This window comes from Euprymna scolopes, chromosome 22 (assembly GCF_053919585.1).
Source record: "Euprymna scolopes isolate OS-2025 chromosome 22, ASM5391958v1, whole genome shotgun sequence".
NCBI lineage: Eukaryota > Metazoa > Mollusca > Cephalopoda > Sepiida > Sepiolidae > Euprymna > Euprymna scolopes.
The window spans coordinates 111843047-111864256 of NC_136503.1; the positions used below are offsets into that span (position 1 = coordinate 111843047).

Sequence of the window (21210 nt, forward strand, 5' to 3'; positions counted from 1 at the left end):
CTTGAGGTAAATCAAAACTCCGGGGGGGGGGGGGGGAGGGTTAAATAAAAAAAAAATGTTTTGGTAGGTAAGTATGAGAATCGAACCCGTACCCTGGAGTTGGAAATTAATGTGTGGAAAAAAAAACCAAAAAAAAACAGGCAACGTTACCCATTAGGCCACCGCGACATACATTTGAATTTATTAAACTATAAAAACAGGCGTGCGCAATAAAAGTTAACTCTGCTGCTTCCATTTGACCTAATTAAGAAGGTTAAATAGAAGTCACGCAGCTGTTTACCCAAGTTTGACTGTTTTTGTTTTTTTCCCCCAACATCTGTTGGGGGAGGGGAACCAGCTCCCAATTGTCCAGATTGAATAACAATTATCTGATGTACAACATTGATCAAAGATGATTGCTTCTGGACATTTCCCGGCGCAATGCCGAGAACGTTGTTAACTTTGAATTAGTTTCGCTTTTTATACGAAAAAGCCTCATCAACATGCGAGAAGGCAAAATAGCAATGATTTTGTAAAAGTTGACGTAAATAAATTTAGATGCGACGCACTTTCCCAAATCGTACATATTATTATTTAGGACCCATATAAACAGTTGTAAGCGATCGTAACGACATCGGAACCGTGTGTGAGAAAAGCCTTTTGAAGACATACACGAAATGGTCACACACATTTTGCCTTTTATATATATAGATGGCTTTTTTTTTTTTTTTATAAATCCTGTTGAAACTCAACTTGTCTTTCACTCGTAGGTGTGTCCCTTTTCATCCTGAGATTCTCATGGATGGTTCTGCTCAAGAAATCGATCCAGGAATTTCTTGGTCTTTCTTTCTCATCAAATCTTTCTTGGAATTCATCTATTTGATCAATTGCTTTAAGCACTTTCTCACTTTTGAGGCTATTTTCTCCATCTCTACAAATCTACGATCAAACCATGTATGGAGTACTCATGTATGGGCAAATGACTCTCTCGCTCGTTTAAAACGTTTTTGACTACTAATGAGGATATGACGCCCAATGCTATGGACGATCTTATTTATAACTTCGGTTAGGGCAATCAACCAATGAGAAGCCTCCGACCTCATAAAAGTATTGAATTTTGGATTCAAGCCAGTTCACTGTCATCTCCATCTTGAATGACTGAACCACTGCTGATCGTGACTGCATTGATTCTTCGCCGATTTGATTTACTACCGCCATCTTTTTTCAACACTTTTAACAGAGGGTTCGTGATAAAGTGCAGAAATGTATTTGTCATTTGATCATCCCAACCCTTACTTCTTCACTGCAACCTCTTTCACAGATGAGGTGTTGCTTCTCTCAGTCTTTTCTTTAAATAATATTATGACATGTTCTTCAGAATCGTCTAATCTATTTCCTGCTTCCTTTGTTCCAGCTCATTTGTCTAGTAGTCTCCACAGATTTCCTGTTTTTATACCTCATTGTTATACAGCTTATTTCAGTAGTTTCTCTGGAAAACCTGTAAATGTGTGGCACTCTCTTCTGACTGTTTTCCTCCTTCCTATATAGCCTTAGTCTTTTCAAGACTGATGTCAAAATGCTTTGCGATAATCATCTGCTGTTCTTGTTAGCTTCTTACATCAAGTGGCTTCATGACTTGTCTGGAGCAATTTTTATAAAAACAAAAAAATAAAATGAAAATAATTATAATAAAAAACAAATAAATAAAGATTCATACTCCAAGATTGAAGACCAAAAAATAATACAATCTAATAATTCCAGGGTTTCTGTTTTTGTTTTTTTTTTGTTTTAAAAATTTATTTATGAATGGTTCATAATTGGCTATATAATGTTGTACAAAAAAAGAACAATAAAAAACATCTTTTTGAATAATATTTGTTTTATTTCAATATCTGAGACAGCTTTGTCTTGAGAAAAGACATTTTTGAAGGGAATCATATCGTCCAAATTGTCTGTTTATTAATTTTTTTTTTTTTTTTGATTGAATGGTCTTAGATTTGAAATGATTTTTAATGAAATGAAATGGAAAAAAAAATGGGGGGAAAAAAGAGAAAAAGTTAACGGGGGGGGGGGCGATTCTATTGACCATTTTGGTTTAGTTAGAGAGTAAATAAAGGAAGGGATTAAAGAAATAAAGAAGGACAGAAGGAATAAAGAGAGAAGGACCGAGAAGAAATAGAGTGAAAAAAAGAAAACTAAAGAGAAGAAAGAGGGAGAATATAAGAAAGAAAGAAGAAAGAGGGAGAATATAAGAAAGAAAGAAAATGCAAAGAAAAAGAAAGTAAAGGCAATTAGTAAAAGAAATAAAAAAAAACAAAGAAAACAAAAGCAAAAATTGCACACAAAATGTGGGACAAAAAAATAAAACAAAAACAAAAAAGAATGAACAAAAAACAAATATAAGACAGTTTTATGTCAACATGACGGGTTTATTTAGTATAAAAAAGATGCTAATCTCTGTAATGGCATTACATATATATATATATATATATATATATATATATATATATATATATATATATATATATAGTGCTTGCCACATGATGGTTGTAAGGTTAGCACTGCAACTTATTATTATACATCAAGAAAGCTAAAGTTAACGGAAGAATTTGACGGGAATTTTTTTTTTTTCATATTTTTAATTATACAGAATAAACTCCGAAATTTTTCGGAAAAGTATAGCTGTCATTCATTTTTCTTGCTTTAGAGGGGGTGGGAGGTGGGTAGAAGAAAGGAATAAAATGAATTTCCTTAAAATTTAGAAAAAAAAAAAAAAATTATACCCCCCTCCCACCGCATCCGCCAATTTGGTAGAATTCTCTCACACAAACATTTTGTGGCAGGCCTAAGCCTCAAGAGCACCATTCACACAGAAACTCATGAAACGACACTATCCCCCACCCCCTACACACATTCCACCCATCCAAAAATGGGTACTTAAAAAAAAAAAAAAAAAAAAATTATTTTTATATTTTTTTAAAATTCACATTTAGATGAGTGTCTGATTTTTTTTTTTTTTTTTTTTTTTTACATTGGCAACATTTCGGACGCAACTCTTTTGAAAGTGACGATTAGCAAGGAACTAATTTTTGCCAATTTTAATCAATAATGCAGTAACAAAAATGCTGCAAACATATATATATATAAATACACACATACATTTTTGAATGAATTCAATTATTTATGACAGAACATTAAACCTTAATGTTAGTTGAGAATGATTTTACTACTATATATATATATATATATATATATATATATATATATATATATATATATATATAAACAATAGAATGCTAAATTCCAATAATCATTTATTTGTTTCTCAAAAACAATCTCTATAACTTCATGACCCGTTTTATGCATGCATGAACAACCAAATTATAGATGTATATATCTTGGATTTTTCATGCTTGCAACCCTTCAGAAGTTAAGAAATCATATCCAGAAACATTTGAAAACAATGCAATGCTCATATATAATTCAAGAAAAATTAGTTTCAATTTACAAACTGAATAATTCTGTAAACTTAAAGCAAGTATAAATATTAGCATTACTATTTATATGACAAATGAAAAAGCTAAATATTCAAGATAGAGCAATAATGTAAGGAAAATTGGATCCTTGTCGAAAAATTAATTTGTTGTAAATTGTAATCTATAGAACTTAAACCCAATTATTTATTTTTATTTTATTTATATATATAGATGATTGCTGCAAAAATGGATAGAGGTATTTTCAATGATAAAAAAAAAAACAAACTCAATGGTAAAAGAGGAAATGAACAGTATTCTATATTCTTTTTCAAATACTTATCCATTTTTTAGTTAAACTTTTGCTTGGTCAATCATCGCAGCTGTAAAGCAACTATTAAACCAACAGGTCTCACTTTACTTCAGAGACAATCTGTTACTTTTGCAAGTAAAAATGTCTGGCACACATCTAGTCATCACCCTACCACCCACAATCTAATGGTTAAGTGGAAAGGTTTCTTGATATTATCAACCTTTACATTATGTAAAAGAGGAAGACAGCAACCCAAGTAAATACAAATAACATATATAACCTTAGTTTTCTTTATATATATGTATATATATGTTAGCAATAATAGGTGTGTTGATACTAAACGGTACACAAGTGTTTAAGAGAGAGTTAAATACCTTACATACATTATGTCATCCTATATAAGGAATTTCTCTCAAGCTAATATTCTCTATTTATAAACATAACATAACGTAATTAAAAACATGTATTTCAAACAGAACATTTGTTGCTTAATAGTAAAGCACTAAGCCGCAGTCTCTGGTCAAGATTTTGAATCCTACCATAGTTAGTCACGCTAATGAGCTGCAGTAATGGTGAAATGTGTAGAATGATAACTATATATGTATGCATATATGTGTATATATGTAATTAAGACACTCTTCTAAATATAAAAAAAAAAAAAAAAAAAGTATAATTTTTTATGTGAAATTCCTGACACGGGATACAGAAAGATATTTCCTTTAAGAATGAAATGCTACTATCCCACAATCAGATATTCACGGACAATACCATACAAACCGCTCACATAGACATGAGTAGGCGGATTAAAAAAAAAAAAAAAAGAAAAAGACTTTGTATATCAAAAACGTCAAATAACAGCTTTACTTATAATTGTACGAATATTTACAATATGATCAATCTTTGCAAAACAGAGTCACTTGTCATATGAACGTCAGGATCGTAAATAAATTTTTTCGTTTTGTGATCTGACGAAAGAGAGGGAGAGAGAAAGATTTTTTTTTATTATTATTAAAGATATGGAGATATAGAGAGATTACATCGTTTGGGTTTTTCTTTTTTTAAATAATACTTTTTTTTTAGGCAGGGAAGATTATTGGGTTATATTTGTGAACCTGTTTAATGAAAAATTGGTTTGAAATGATAGTCATTTGGAAAAATCAGAGCGAATGAAAGTCAACAAAAATGGAGAAAGAGCTGAGGGTGGGTGTGGGGATTAGCGAGGAGGTATGGATATTAGTCACAACACGTTTGTTATGGTAAAATGTCTTGTTTTCAGTTTTTTTTTTTTTTTTTTTTTAAATGTAAGGTTATTTGTAAACCCAAGAACATCAACCCCATTTTCCAAATATGCAAAACATTGCTTGAATCATGATTATCAGTTATTCCCCCACCCTCAAAAAACATTTTTTAATTTATTATGAAAAAAAAAATAAAAAGCTAAAAACTGTTATTCCCCATGTTAAAAAATTAAAAAATAAAATTTATTACAAAAAAAAAAAAAAAAAAAAATCTACAAAAAAATAAATAAAAAAAAATGAAAAATATTTTTTGTTACTCCCCAATCTAAAAAAAAAAAAATTAAAAATAAATCTAAATTTTTTTTTTATTATTTGTATTTGAAGCAGAAATTAATCCTCTCTATTCTTTCTTTCCTCTCTCCCTCTTTAACTACTTTGTATCTATGCTTTTTTTTTTAAATCTTTCTCTCCTTCTCCAATAAACCAACTCCCCCACCTTTCTTTCTCCCTAATCCTCCTCCTCCTCTCTCTCCCCTATTTTTTTTTTCTCTTTCATTCTCCAAAAAAGAAAGTCAGAGGAACCTTGAAATCATTACACCACTCAAGAAATAAATAGAACCAGAAAATTCTTTTTTCTTTTTTAAAAATCTTTTTTAAAAGAATGTCTGGCAACTTTTAATGGGCAATTTCAATTTGAATATGAAGTACTTGTGTAAAATAAAAACCATGGTATCGTTGGAATTTTTTGGGAAGTTGACGCAAAAAGTTGAAAAGTGCCAAAACATTGAGCCAATGAAATTGCAACAATTTAATAAAACATTTATTGCTACCGTCGGTTTATTATAAAAAAAATATTTATTTTGATTTCAAATTAAATAATAAAAAAAAAAATATTAAAAAATTTTTTTTTTTCTATCGTTTGTTATTCAAAAAAGGAATATTTATTCATGGAACTTACTTTACAATGTTAGTTTTTTTTTTATTTTAATTTTCTTAAAGTTTTATAATAACTGTCGACAAATTATTATATTTTCTTCATAATAAAAAAGAATATTGTTTCATTTTTCATTAAAATTATCTTGTAATAACAAAAATACATTTTTATTGAAAAAAAAAAAACAAAAAACTGGCCAGCATTTGCGTGAAAAAAAAAAAAAAAAAAAAAAAAGAATTTCGTTCAGCACCTTTTGGCATTACACGTAAACTGCCCAGAAAATTCTAACAATAACACGGTCCTTAATCTGCAAAAGTATTGGAAATGGTTTTCTGGAAAAGGGGAGACCAAGAAAGGAGCAGCAAGGAAAAAAAGATAAGGAATGGAGGGACGTGGTTTTAGTATGAGAAACATTGAGAAATTCATTCATGCTTAAGCACACAAACTATGGTTTTCTTTTGTTTTTGTGACTACATTACTTTCCTGGGGACCAAAAAAAAAAAAAAATATCTTACTTCGCAAACAAGAGAGCCATTAAAAAAAAAGAACTGTTGACATCAAGACCCAAAGTGTGGAAAATTAAGATTCTCAAGTTATTTTACAATTCAGAGTTTTGTTTCACCATCTTTTTTTTTTTTTTTTAGGATTTTAGAAAACAATTTTTCACCGACCGCATCGGATCATGGTTTTTTTTTTTTTTTTACATTTCATTTTTACGACTAAATATGCATTTTCTGTGCTCAGCTTCTTTCAGAGAAGCACTTCTGGCAAAATAAATGGACATTCTTATAATGCAAATCCGAGTTTCTGTTGTTTTTTTTTTTAAACCCCCTTGATACAACATCATCGGCAAATACACGCGTGAAAAGTTTTTTTTTTCTTTTTTTTTTTCTCGGTTTAAGATTCACTTGTATACATCCTTGATGTCTGAAGTGTTATTTTATTGAAGAAAAGAAAAATCAAACATTTAAAAATCTTTCGCATTTTCAAATTATATATGTCAGTTCTGTTTGATTCCAGATAACAAGTTGAGAGATATGACATTTTGGAATTTTATAAAAATTAGCTTCTTACAATTTGTTACAATAACAAAATTAGGTGTTTATCCAGAATTCAACTAAAAAAAAATAAAAAATCTATATGCTGTACATACCCATTACAGACCGATGATGTCATATTTCAAAATCATGTGAACTGATCAAATTTTTTTTTTTGTTTTTTTTCATACATAGAAAATTATTTTTCTACGATTTTTAATGGATTACAATGAATTGTAGCCATTATAAGGATAATTTTGATCTCTATTTCTGAAGAGGTGATTAAGGGGGAGGTAACCATCAATGATTTTTAAAGATGGCGGATTGATTCACTTCCTCATAATATTTAATCTTCTTAGTCAAAAAAGGAAAAAAAATAATTTACGTAATTTTTGGAATATGAAATTTTTGGTCTGTGATATGTATGTACATCAAAGAGTTTTTTTTAATTTATCTTAATTAGGTTCAATTCTGGACAAGAAGCCAAAATTAACTCACAAATTTTATAATTAATTTATGAAGCAAAACTTTCGGTTCTTTGATATTATACTTGCTTTCTATTTTAAACCCAAGCCAGAAATGACTTCTTTCTGCCTTTTTTTGTTAGCAAAATTTACTTTTAAAATGCCATGCATTAACTCAACAACTCCATTATAACAATCTATCATATACTTAATATTCCTGATTAAATTTTGATATACAAAATATCAATATTAAAAGTCATAAAAAGCACATGACCTACCTTTAAATATACCATCAACCCTAGGACTGGCTGGCAATAAAAAAAATATTCTTTGGCAAAGTAAGGGAGCTAACTCTTCGACAAGTTTAATTTTTTTTTTTTTCAAAAATTCAAAAATTGATTTTAGCAATGAGTTTCATCTCTTAAAACTTAATTTTCGATATTTTGTCAGATTTTTTTTAATTGATATTTTTTATAAAAAAAAATTGTTTCGAAATAGAAATTAAAACATTTCTTTATTGGTTGTTAAAGAAAAACTTTTCTATTGGATGAAATGAGACCTTTTTTTTTTGTTGTTGTTTTTTTACTTTAACTAGCCTATAAAAATGGATTTTTTCATCTGTTTCAAAAAAGAAAGAAAAAAAAAACTTTTTATAAAAATCAATCATGAAAAAAAAAACTTTGTTAAAGTCAATTGTTAAAATTTTTAAAAAGTTTACTTATTTTAGTTACCTCCTTTCTAGGAAGTTAGACACAAGGTATCTCCCATACTTTTGCTAGACTAAAGTAAAAAGAGCCAAACAATCATACTGTGTTCTTTCTTAAATGTTTATGGTCGACCATTTTGTTCAGGATCATTCAACATTTAGTTCAATTTCGCCTTTTTTTTTTTTTTTTTTTTTTTTTTATCGATGGCAATTTGGTAGATATTTAAAATGGCTGACTTGTAAATTACTTTTCGTTACACTTTAATTTTCAAAAGTAATTTTGAAGTCATTAACCTGACAAATAGAAAGTCATGTTTCTGGTTTGAATTATATTTTTACAACTGAAGTCATACATTATGATTCATTTGTGCTCCTATATCAAAAGAAAAACATTCTTTACCATATGTGCCACCGCTGTATCAAAGAACCAGACTTTTGGTAAATGTATTGCAAGTCAAATTACATCAATTTCCCCCAAAACTTTGAATACATATTACCGTTTCATACGTTTACTTTATATTTTCATTCATTTACTTATCAGATGATATATTTTGTATATAGTTTTGTTTCAATATTTATTTCAACAGTGCTCAATATGCTATGGTGTAGTATAAAAATATACTTATGGCAGGTAAGCTACACAGGAACGTCAGTTACATTCCACAAAAGAATTTTTCAGGCTAAACTGCATTTAGCCTGACAAATTCTCTCAGGGGAGTGAAACACAAACGTTTGAAGACAGTAGGAGCTCAATTTAGACTTTTTTTTGTTTTTATCCAATAGAAATTAAAAAAAAAAAAAAAAAGATAAAAATGGCTGACTTGTAAATTACTTCTCGTTACACTTCAACCTTCAAAAGTAATTTTTAAGCCAATAACCTGACAGATAGAAAATTTAATCCCCTAAATAATTTCTTAGACTAAACTGCATGTAACTTGACAGATTCTCTTGGAAAATTCAACAGAAACCTTTCTGTGAAGCTTACTTGACACAAGCACATATATATATAGGTAGGTAGGTAGGTAGGTAGGTAACACACATGGAAATTGGGGAGGGAGAAGCAAAATGGATGTTTATCTGTCAGAACGATGAAGACCATCTGATCACCCTGAAAGGATGATGGATGACACATGCTGAATTGTGAGGCAAGGGTTGCACAATCACTAACCGCTCCTCTCCTGACTCGGCACTGCTTGATTCCTGTGTCACGCAAAAGTCCACGCCAACTGGAAACAATGCCAAGATAAGCGGAGAGTACATAAAGCACTTGAAATTCACAAATGGTCACCCATTTTAGTACTGACCAGACTCAATGTTGCTTAACTTTGGTGATCTAACGGGAATTGGTGTGACAATGTGATTATGCCATAATTGTGAATCAAAAGAATATGGAAACAAAGAAATTAATGAAGGATCATGACTGATTCAATATTTTACCCCCACAAATCAGAACGTGATTAAAAGTGGGTGAAATATTGAATCAAATGATGGCCCTATTTTTTTTTTTTGGGTGGGGGGGGGGTGTTCATATGAGTTTTATCCCTCCCACCATGTTTGTTACCATCCTCTAAAAATACCTCACATATATAAACGCGATAAAAAAAAATGTGCATTTTTCTCTGTATATATATATATATATATATATATATGTATATATTTTTTTTTAATTATAATATTTTTGTTATTTTTAAATCAATGTCTCAGACGACACTTTTTTGTTCGTTTTGTGCCAAACGAAATGTTGCGATCAAAATACAAACAACCACTAAACATTCCAGTTACTAATACGAAAAGGATGAGCTCAACACGGCTATCAAAATAATAGTTAGTTGATATAGAATTGGTTGACGGGACATTATTAACATGGCAAGAGATTTTCACTTATTTTTTTTCCTTTGAGTTGAATTGTTGCAGTTGACGGACGACCCACAATAACCGAGCAATATAATATAATATATTTACTGTTTGGTTCATTGTCCATCTGATTTTGTCGTTTTGAAGTTTGAAGCTAAATGATGAGGACCTAGATAAATTATTCTGAACATTGCCAAAGGCTCAACGCCCCCATCTCACTCGAAAAGTATGACACTGAGGCCACCCCCATGAATATAGCATTCTTTGTGAGCAAAGAATCTTGTTTATTTTAATCACCAAGCTTTACAGAATCATCAAGATTTCTTTCTTAAAATCTTTAGTCTTCATTTAAGAAATTATATATTTTATAACGGATACAATACTTTTTATAAACATTTATGGAAGAAGATTTTTCAGCTCACTTACAGCCCTTCCTCCTTCACTGTAAATGATTCCCATAGAAATAGTCTACACATATAGCCCCGCCCCCTTACCACACACAAACATACACATGCACATATAAACTTCCTAAATAGATATACAGATAAGGTCCAAGATTTACAAAAAAAGCCACTGTCAACAATACCGGATGTGTACCTTTCTCTGTTCCCGAGGGTTAATATCAGCAAAATGGAAAAAAAAAAAAATTAAATAACACTAAGTCTTTTTCTATGAATGTTGTTTTAACAATGAAAGTCCCAGAATAGAGAAAATGATTTTAATCTTTTAATAATAAAAAAATTATATAACATTATTCGTTTTTCTAAATTTTCAAGTTAAACTTGTGAAATGTTTTCAATAACGTGATCAATTTTCTCTATTAAAAAAAAGAATTCTTTAAACTGCAAGCATATCAAAAATATGCCCTGAAATTTTTAAAATGCTTTTATATGCTAAAGCTATCACTAAAACAAAAAATATAAAATTGCAAATCTATTCTGGAGGCTTCCAGAAAGGTGCTATTATCTGAAACCATCCCATACCCCCTGTAAACCATACTAGGATTCCTCTTTACTTGGGGGGGGGGGGAGTGTGCAATGCAAGCAGTTAGCGCCAGCTCTGCTCATAAATATAATTGCTCATTCATTATCTAGATGCTGCACTTTCTGCATTGCTAATCGTATAAAGGGTACTTGTACAGTTTAGTCAAGACATTAAAAAATGAAAATATTGAAAAAAAAAGTTATATTGTATGTATCCGTTATGGAACAAAGTTCCCCGAAAAAAATTTCACTTAATTTCATCAAGTAGTTTTGTTTTTTTTTTTACAGCGAAAAAACAATTTGTTATGATACCGAGTAAAAGGTGCGATTTTTAGGAAGAAAAGCTAGAATTAAAGATGGGGAGGGAGTATCGGCACTTTACATAGAGTTATCTCCCCGTGGCATGTTCAGCAAATTTCAAAATGGCTGACTTCAACGTGTTCTCATACGAACGTGTGTCCCCGTTGTAAAAAAAAAAAAAAAAAAACTACTCGATCAAATTAAATGAAATTTTTTTTTTTCGTGGATCTTCAGTCCAAAATAGATACGTACAATATAACCTTTTTTTCGATATTTTCATATTTTTAATGTGTTGACTAAACTGTAAAAGTACCGAAGAAAGAGTTGATATTAATCTAAATATCAAACACATTGTACAGCAGATTACGAATCAGAAAAAAGAAAAGAATTCAATTTTAAAATGAAAGAAAAAACAACGCAGTCCATCCTCTTCTAGGGTTTAGTCTTACATAGCATTTAACTAGTAATGTTTTTGCAGCAATGTAGTGACAATATATTCAAATAGAAAGAAGGGGGGGTGTAAAGATGATGCTATAAAAAAAAGTATTTTCTAAACTTACTCCACTCGAAAGACAGAACGCAATGACCTGAGAGGGTGAACCTCCTAAGACTAGCCAGAACCACACCACAGCCTGACAGATGCAAGATCATTTCCAACTAAAAATATTGAAAACTGTCAGATTGTGTTGAAGACGTATTCTCAACTGGTATAAATATAACCTACACAGACTGTACTTAGTAAACACCCAAAAATTATCAACCATCTCACTAACAACAATCCGAAGCTCAGTTTTGATGTCCATGTGTCTAACGCACATAATCATATCTACATAGTTAGTGAACAGCATAGCTCTGCTGACTTTCGGAAACGTTCTTTGCATGACCAGAAAGACTGAAGCACGGGGGAAACTGTCAGCATCAGTTATTGGCTGGTGAGACACTGCATCCTTTAATGCTCTCATTTTTCATCATCTTCTATTCATTAGACATCACTTTTTCCTTGTTCAGAGATCAGACATTTTTCACTATCACACAAGCCTGCTGTCCAGTTCTTATGGTTCAGCAAGTCAATTGTCTCCAAATTCCACTCTGTGCGGTCTTGTGCAATCAATTTTCTTACAATTTAAGACATCCATGTTTCTGAAACGCTTTATCCAGAAGAATGAACCTAACCAGCACAAGTGATTCATCCACAGGATAACTTCTGCAGCAGACAAATGTCGCTTATTAAAAACACTGAACCTAATCCGCTTAATAGTTTCATTGTTTCATCCATAATTCATAGGATTGATCAGCTGATTTATTTTATTATTTTACTTGTTAATAATAAAAACTAATTATTTCATTGAATATATATAACAGATACCTATTATTGTCAACCAAACAATAATAATAAAAATTATTTCATTATTCCTCTATTATTGGAGCATAAATAAAATTTGTCCATAAATTGAACACTCTCTGAAAGGTTATATATATATATATATATATATATATATATAAAACACCAGTAACATTCACCCCAGGTGGGTTGAATTATCTTCCTCCAAAGGAGGAACTGTCAAGGGAATATTAAAGTCACAAGCAATTCTCAGCCGCATGTATATTCTGATCAAGGAAAATAACAACATTAAGTTTTTGCAGTCCTTGTAGGGGGGGGGGTCAATGTCCTACATACAGCACTTGGTATTCCAAAATTGTCACCCATCTTGTACTGACCAAGCTCAATTTTGGTGATGTTATATGAACTGTTGTGTTAATGCGACTATGCCGTATATTAACTGTTTGCCATAATGATTTAAATGCAGTTAGACTTATGGTAATACCCTTTTCTATTCTTAAATTATGATAACACTCTTTTCTATGAAGTAAATTCCTTTGAAATTGAAAAAAGAAACAAAGCAATCTACTGATTACATAATGAGAACCATGTCGGAGTAAAAAAGGTCAAAGATCAGAGATGATATCATGTGATTTTCAAGGGAATATATTTCTCTCCTTTTGTTAGATTACAAGGAGGAAGGGCGTGCGTATCTGTCAACGATGGAGGCCAACATGCACGATGTGGTTGGGTTACCCATCAATCTATCTATGAATAAAAAAAAAAATTAATCTATGTAATTTTTGATTGGTGCCAAACTTGTTCAGGACTAAGTATCGATGAGGATTCAACGACTGATTACATTTATCGATCAGGTGTTGGAGTGGAATCAACTCTTGACAAAACCTGGAAATTTGCTACTAAGAATAAGACAAAGCTCAAAGTTTTGAAGACATTGATCAAATCCATCCTACTCTACAGACCAGGCTCTGGGACTCTAAAAAATAAAAAAAATAAAAAAATTAAAACACAGAGTAGAAAATGAACCTTAGTTTACTTTCAACATCCTCATATAACTCCTGCTTCCCTTATTGTGTCCTTTAATTCTTCCATTCCATGAAAAAATGTTTTTGACAAAAGGGGAAAAATTGCTGTTTTCTGGGTCAGAATCTATTCATCTACCTCTAATTGTTGGCTAGTATTTGATCTTGAAGCAATTTTTTTTTGAAAAAAATTACTCACATCAAGTGGCTTCATGCTTTGTCTGGAGGAATTTCCACTAAAAAAAAAAAAAAAATCCAAGAAACATGATGGATGGTACACAAGGATTCTATGCATCATCTATAACTGATCATGGCAAGACCACATAACAAACAAAAGTGCTGTACGCTTGTCTTCTACACATATCTACAGCTGGGCATGTATCTCGACACAATGAAAACTGCTTCTGTGATTTCCAAAAGTCAAATGATGGTCTCAGAGATCTCATAATACCATGATGACTCTTGCACAGAAGTACATTCGCTTCTCAGGATTAGAGCTTCTGACTGCAGTGAGTGAGGAAACATTACGGTGCATTAACTTTGAGGATGTTTCACGATCATTTGATGGACGACCCCAGAGGATGTAAATTTTTTTTTTTTTTTTGGCATTCTATAAAATAAAATACGCATTTGCTGGATGCTATATTTTTTACTTTGTTTTAAACATAGTGAGGAAATCCTGTAGCTTAGCTTAAAAAACTTGAACAAAGAGGTTGGATCAATTTTGGATTCAGAAAAATAAATCTAACCTAACAAAAACGTTAGATAAGTAAAAAACGCCAGCAACACACATACAGGAGATACATATTATTATAAAATAATGTGTTCTTGTGACGATACAGATCATTTAGCACATTGTTTGAAATAGCAGAGCCAAAGAATTGTACTAATTGTAATCCTGTTTTAATAAACAGGGTCATCGAATTTGTGAGCAACATTTACAGCGACCTTAGCAGAGTAAGGAATTTTAAGACCAAAGAAATTAGAAAAAAAAAAATCTTACAATTATATAAAAAAAGGCAGACAGCATTGGTAAGGCGCATGAATAGTTACAACAATCAATTTCAAATTGATCTTTTTAACAATGTAAACATTAGAAATATTGAGGGACAAGAAAATTTGGTATCTATTTGGTCTAAGGACATCATCTAAGGAATTACCTCCTCCTTTAAGGGAGGAAGGTATTGCTTGTTGCCAGATGCCAGCATTCACGACAGAGTAGCGACTGAGTGCTACAGTTATCTTGCGGGAGTCTAGATTTTCTCCAATATTGAAAAATGCTGCCACCCTCATTGGGAACTAAGTTTATAGGGACAATAAAGAGAGCAACCTAAATGTGACTAACGTTATTTGAAACATGCGCTTAGCACTCGTATCTATCTTAATTTGATGAAAACAATTAGTTGCTCATACAAGAGTAGGCATGACACATTATCTATGCACAATTTTGTGGATAAGAACATGGCACTGACGTTCAAGTTTAGGAAAAGGGCAGACAACTTAGTTGTACATTACTAGAAAAGAAATACGAGTTCTGAAGAAATTAGCATAGAAAACTGTAAGTAATTTTTTTTAATAAAAGTTTTTCTATATTATTTTAATTGGAATTCTTTATTGGCTGAAACGTCATGAAACAACGATTAATAAAGATGAGAATAATAGTCCACAATAAATAAATATAAAAGATTTTCTTCTATGCTGAAAAAGCATCCACGGTTAATTGCACCAATTTTCATTTGCAAGGTTAAAAAAAAAAGAAAAAAAAAAAAAAAAGAAAAAGACTTTTACAAAATTTCTTATAAGCAGAAGAGGAGCTACTAAAGTTTTAAATAACATTAACACCCCTATGCAATCCGAATAATCCCTATTTATTTATATACACATATAGATAGCTGTGAGTATCAGCTTTTAAAACCTGCTCAATTTCGGATTGACACTTTTACACACTAATCATTGTATTCTTATTAATAATTGACTAAATTATGTTTTTTTTTTTTTAAATTGGTAATGACCAGTGATTTTGTGTCTTTAGTGACCGTCAGATGACCTCAAAATGATCTTACAGGTGTTTTGTTTACTTCCAGTATCACGAAGTTAAACTGGAAGTGTACAATGCAACTATAAGATCATGTTCGGGTTCTCTAAAAATAGCTAAAGGCATATATTTCCACATTGTCACTACTTGTTTAGTATTATTAGACTGGCCTAATGTTTCATAGAGATGCAGAAGTGTACAAGATCATTAGTCACTAGAATCTAACGTAACTAAAAAGTCAGAATAGGAGCAAATAGGTCTGACAAACACAAGGCAAAAAAACTGCCAGTCACCATATGCTGTGGATTCTATTTCTGCATTCTTTAAACTTACATGTACACTCTATCACCAATACTGAGCACTTCCTGTTCATAAATATAGCAACAAATAAACTATATATAAACATATATCTTAAAGTTACAACACATCAATGTTGCTTTGACTGTAGTTTAGTTATTTGGATTCAAATAAAAACTAAACCACAATTCTTTGAGTTACAAAACCCGTTATAATGTTGGGACGTGTGGGTTAGTTCAAACTATAAGAATTGTATCATATCCGGTTATATAGATATATATTTATTTATAAAAACGCATAACATTGAGAACTTTACAAAATAATTTTTTTTTTAAATAAATACCATTTTATTGGTTTTAAAAACATTTTCTATTAATTCACTTTGAACATTTTTTAAAGTTACAAATTTATTATAGATTGAAATCTTGGCCAAACACTCAAAACATAAATTTTCTGCGCTTGACAAAACAGGCATATATATATATCTAATATATATATATATTAGAGATGTCTCATTTATTCAACATTGCCACTCGTGACAAGAAACCCCTCCCCCCAAAAGCAAACATGTCCAAGACATTTTAGACCCCCAAACACCCTTTAGTTCTTGGAATTGGCCCAAACCAAATTGGCCACACTCCCAAAGAGAATGATTAACACACTGTAGAAGAAAAACAATTTTTTTAAAAAGATTCAAAGTAAGAAAAAAAAAAAAATTATACAATGGATTGTAAATGACGTTTTGTTTCATTTTTTTGTTTTTTGTTCATACATTTTTTTTTTTTGTGTGTTGCAAATCAAGTTGAATTGTTCATGGTATCAAAATGTCCAACGAAAGCCATGTAAAAGAATTTAACATTTCACAAAATAAAAATTAAAATAAAAAACAGAATTATAAGAACTGGATTAAGGGTCGGGTCAAGGGTCAGATATAGGTGAAAAGTGGGATCAGGTATTAAAGAGGGTTGATTTAATAGATATCTTTGATACAAGAAAGCTGCATTGGAACATTTATGGTTTCCTTTAGTTTAAAATCGCATAAACCAAACCTTCAGCCAAAAGAAATTTTTCTAATTGGCTGTTTAAATGCTTACAAATCACTTTAAAATTTCACCTGCTCACAAGGTACAAAAGTGCATGGCATTTATCGTTTGATAATGGATTAAAATGGCCGCCGTATCTTTTCTTTTGTGACTGTTCAAAATTCAAAAACTTTTTTCAAGTTTTAAAGGCATTTTCTAAACTTATTTAAAAATTTAAGCCAATCATTATGGTTTATTTGTGCTCCTAGTCCAAAGGAGACGGCACCTCAGTCATATCAAAGACACATCTAGTGGGGTCAGGTATTAAAAGAAATATTGGTATAGGTGATAAATGGGGTCAGGTACTAAGAGGTATTGATATAGATATTATAAGCGAGTGGGGTGGGCTTTCAGGTGTTGAAATGTAGAAATAACAATTTACAAAATGAAACCCGAAGGAAGACGCAATAAGGGTGAAAAAAAAAAAAAAAAAAAAAAAGAAAAAAAAAGAAAAAAAAAAAGAACGGAAATATTTTGATGAAAATTCCAAGGCTTGTGCAAGACCTCAATTGAGCATTTCTGTTGGAAATACATTTACAGAAAATTTGATTTTATTGAGTGATCAAAAAATGAGAAAATATTTAAAAAAAAATAAAAAATAAAAAAATAATATGGAAAGAGAAAAAATAATACATCAAAAACACACAATCACACGTTCTGTACGCTAATCAGGAGCCGAGGCCGCCTTCAAATTTCTGGCCTGGTTGACTTGCTGTACAGGTTTCAGGTAGACCGCTTCATACTTATATATGTGTAATACAGCAGGTCACTGAGTTTTAAATTTGGAAAACTTAAAAAAAAAAAAAAAAAAAGATTTAAAAGCAAAAAAGAAATCATTGTTAGTTACTTTCATAATAAAATCAAGCATCATTTCTTCATGGATAATTAAAGAATTCTGGTTCAGATTGGTTTAGTATTTTTTGTTCCAATGTACATTCCTAAACATTATCAAAATTCAACAGAATGGTCGACAACTGCGAATAAACTCATATTTTATACTAAAAATTACTTAGTAATATAAAAAAAAATGTTCAAATATTTTAATAGCATCAATAGATATTGAGGTTTTGTGTTTAAAAGTTTCCGTTTTTTAGAGAAATATGTATGGAATAAGAGAGGAGGAGAAGGGGAAAGAGAGAGAGAGAGAAAGAAAGTGCAATAGAATAGAGAGGGATAAAAGGGGAGGATAAAAGAAGGATAAGAAAATGAAAGAAATAAGGAAAAGAGAAAATAAAAGACAGAAAATGGGGAGCAGTAAGAGTATGGTAATGAAAGGGAGGAAGTAGTAAGAGTGAAGGACAGAAGAGGGGTAGGGTAAACACAGTGGAGGACAGAAGAGGGGGAGAAGTGTAATAAAAATGAAGATCAGAAAGGGGGAGGTAATAAGAATGAAGACTAGAAAGGGAAGGGTAATAAAAATGAGGGATAGAAAGAGGGATAATAAGGAAGGAAAGAAGGAGGCAATAAAGATAAAAAAACAAAACAAAAACAAAAAAAGAAAAAACTGGTAGAGAAAAGGGAGACAATGTCAGAGGAAAGAGCAGCAATTAAAAGTGGGAATGCCAGGAGATAGTAAATACAAAATCAGAATTGAAATACAAAAAATAAAAAATAAAAATTAATTGAAATATTAACTTTCTTTTGGATTATTTGTAAATACAACTCAAATTCTAGTTGAAACTATCCAAGTTTGGTTTCATGAGATGATAAGTATGCTAAAAACAAAGCAAAAACAGTCGACCATTTGACATGAATTTTGAAGGAAGTCCAGAAATGCCACCAAAACAAAACAAAAGGGGGGGGGGGGTAGCATCAATCATTTGCAGTTTTTCTCTTACTTCAACAAATGATCAAATAAATTAGATTTCCAGAATACAATCACTTTTCCTTCTTTCATTTCTTTTTCTCTCTCCCCAAATGAACTTTATCCGAGCAGTTAGGAAGGTGAAATGTCCAATTTTGTATTTCCAGGGAAACGCCTTACGGTTAAATAACAGCCAGCACCCAGTAGGGAGGACAAATTTAAACATTTCCTTTTATTTTTTTTTAATTTTATATACACCTGTTGTTTTCGGGAAGTATTTGTTTTCCTAATAAGGGAGGGGGTGGGAGATGGGATTGGATGGGGAGTGGAGAGGAATGGAGGGGATGTAATTTATTCACCTTTTTTAATGTGAAAATTCAAAACAGTTTGAAAAAAAAAAAAAATAATAAAAAAATAATAATAACAAGGTGTTTAAGAATTTTCTTTTCAACAACTCAAAAAAAGAAAAAAAGCATTATTTTTTTTTTATCCTGTGGATAAAAAAAAAAAAAAAAAAAAAAAATACTGAATTGCACATTTTTATTTTTTTGTTTGTTTATTCCACCCTCTCCTGACCCTTTTGAATAAATGCCTGTCTGAATTTCCTGTTTATGGAAGGAGGGGAGGGTCAAAAAAAAAAGAAAAATTATAATATTTTCTATTGCTTCGTCATAGACGTTTCCATGCCTTCCTCAGCCTGGGTAAATTTACGTTGGGGGTCAGGGGACTTTGTAGGTTTACGCATAATTGGGGGCTTTGCCTTCAATGGTGGCTTGGGCTTCTCAGGTACAGGAGGGGGCGTTTGACAAAGCCCATCATTGGGGGCTTCAGCTAGTCCAGCAGGAGGCATGGGGCTCGGACATATGCGTCCGCCAGGCACCTGTGTGCTGTAACTTCGTTTTAGTGATGACTGCAGAAGTCCACCAGGCGGCTGTACCTCCTCGGGGGCACTGTGCCGATTGAGAGTGGTGGCTGCGCGCAGCAACTGGTGCCCCTTCTTTAAGGTACTTTGATTCGACTTGGCAAAGGCGTCAGCACCACTGATAACAGTGGGGCTACCAGGCTCGCTATTTTCTTGGGAGGGTGGGGAATCAGAACCCTCGGGGAGGTCCAGAACCAGGTCGGGTGTGTGCTTCGGGGTGGGTTTGCTCTTCATGGCTGGCAGACTCATTCTTTTATCAGTCTTCTGTTGAACCTCTAACGACTTGATTCCCGACATCACCTTTGCGAGAGCGTCCTCGATAGCTGCCACCTCCGCGCTGCTTACTGAGCTTGCTATCGTGGGGGCTGCTCCGCCCACAGGAGGTGGATCAGCCTTCTCTTCCACGATAACCGGCTCTTTAGGAACCCGTTCTCGAATCATTGGAAGAGGGGGTGCTTCCAGTTTTGTATACATTTTCGGTGACGGCGGGCACGTTGCCATAGTCTTTGGACTATCAGGCCTTTCTGGCTTTTCGTGTTCCTTGAGAAGGATGTTTGGTTGAGACAGACATTTCTCTAACTGCTGATTGGTCGCGCTGTCATCGCTTAGCTGTCGCATTGGTGGCTTCAGCGGCAACGATTGTGTCGAACTATGTTTATCTTCTTCTCCACTACTACTGTGACTCCTTTTATCCTCCCGTCTGTAAAAAGATAAAAATAAAATAATTAAAATATTGTCAACATATTCAAATAAGCATTTTTCATTATATTTAGATCTATAAATCCAAAACTTTTATTTGAAGAACCTGACCACTAGAATTATTATGGGTTTATTTTACAATCCAACGAGGTACAAAAATCTGGTCAAGAATTTAAATATATACTAAACATTATCAAAGGCAAGACAAATTACTGGAAATGTTTTCAGTGGTTTTACTCACTTCAAACTGTTTATTCGGTTCGAAAAATAGTGCCAAGCGTTATGCAAAAACAAGAAAAATGGCTGCAAAATTGACAAAATACTGTTAGAAACGCAATCAATATATGTCACAGTAGCATATATTGGATGGTTTTCTAACAGTATTTTGTATAATTTTTTATTCTTTTTTAAGTCATTACCAAAACTTTTAGGTGTCATTTCACAACCATTTTTCTCGTTCACACATAACGTTCAACACTGTTTTTCGAACCGCATAAATGTTTTAAGTGACTAAAACCATTAAAAACATTTCCAGATAAATAGAAGAGGAACTTATCTCGTCTTTGATAACATTATATATTTCAATTTTTGACGTTTTCATACCTCTGTGGATTGTAAAACAAACCCATTATTGCTTTACATTAAACAATAATACATCTATAAAGAAATGTTCACATCTTATGAAGCATCATGTACGCATGAATATTTATAAAAGAATTTGAAACC

At 31.7% G+C, this 21210-nt stretch overlaps 1 protein-coding gene across 3 annotated transcripts in view; it reads right to left on the reverse strand.

Annotated features, from left to right (window-relative positions):
* Nucleotides 1-1840: 1840 nt before the first annotated feature.
* LOC145243653 (SLIT-ROBO Rho GTPase-activating protein 1-like) overlaps nucleotides 1841-21210 on the reverse strand; it is a 559174-nt gene continuing 539804 nt past the window's right edge. For all 3 annotated transcript variants that reach the window (XR_013862922.1, XM_080106698.1, XM_080106697.1), the window contains one exon: nucleotides 1841-20485. Coding sequence is in view for 2 of the 3 variants with exons in the window: in XM_080106698.1 (XP_079962824.1) it covers nucleotides 19522-20485 (964 nt within the window). In the remaining variant the exon portion in view is untranslated. The remainder of the gene's footprint in view (nucleotides 20486-21210) is intronic.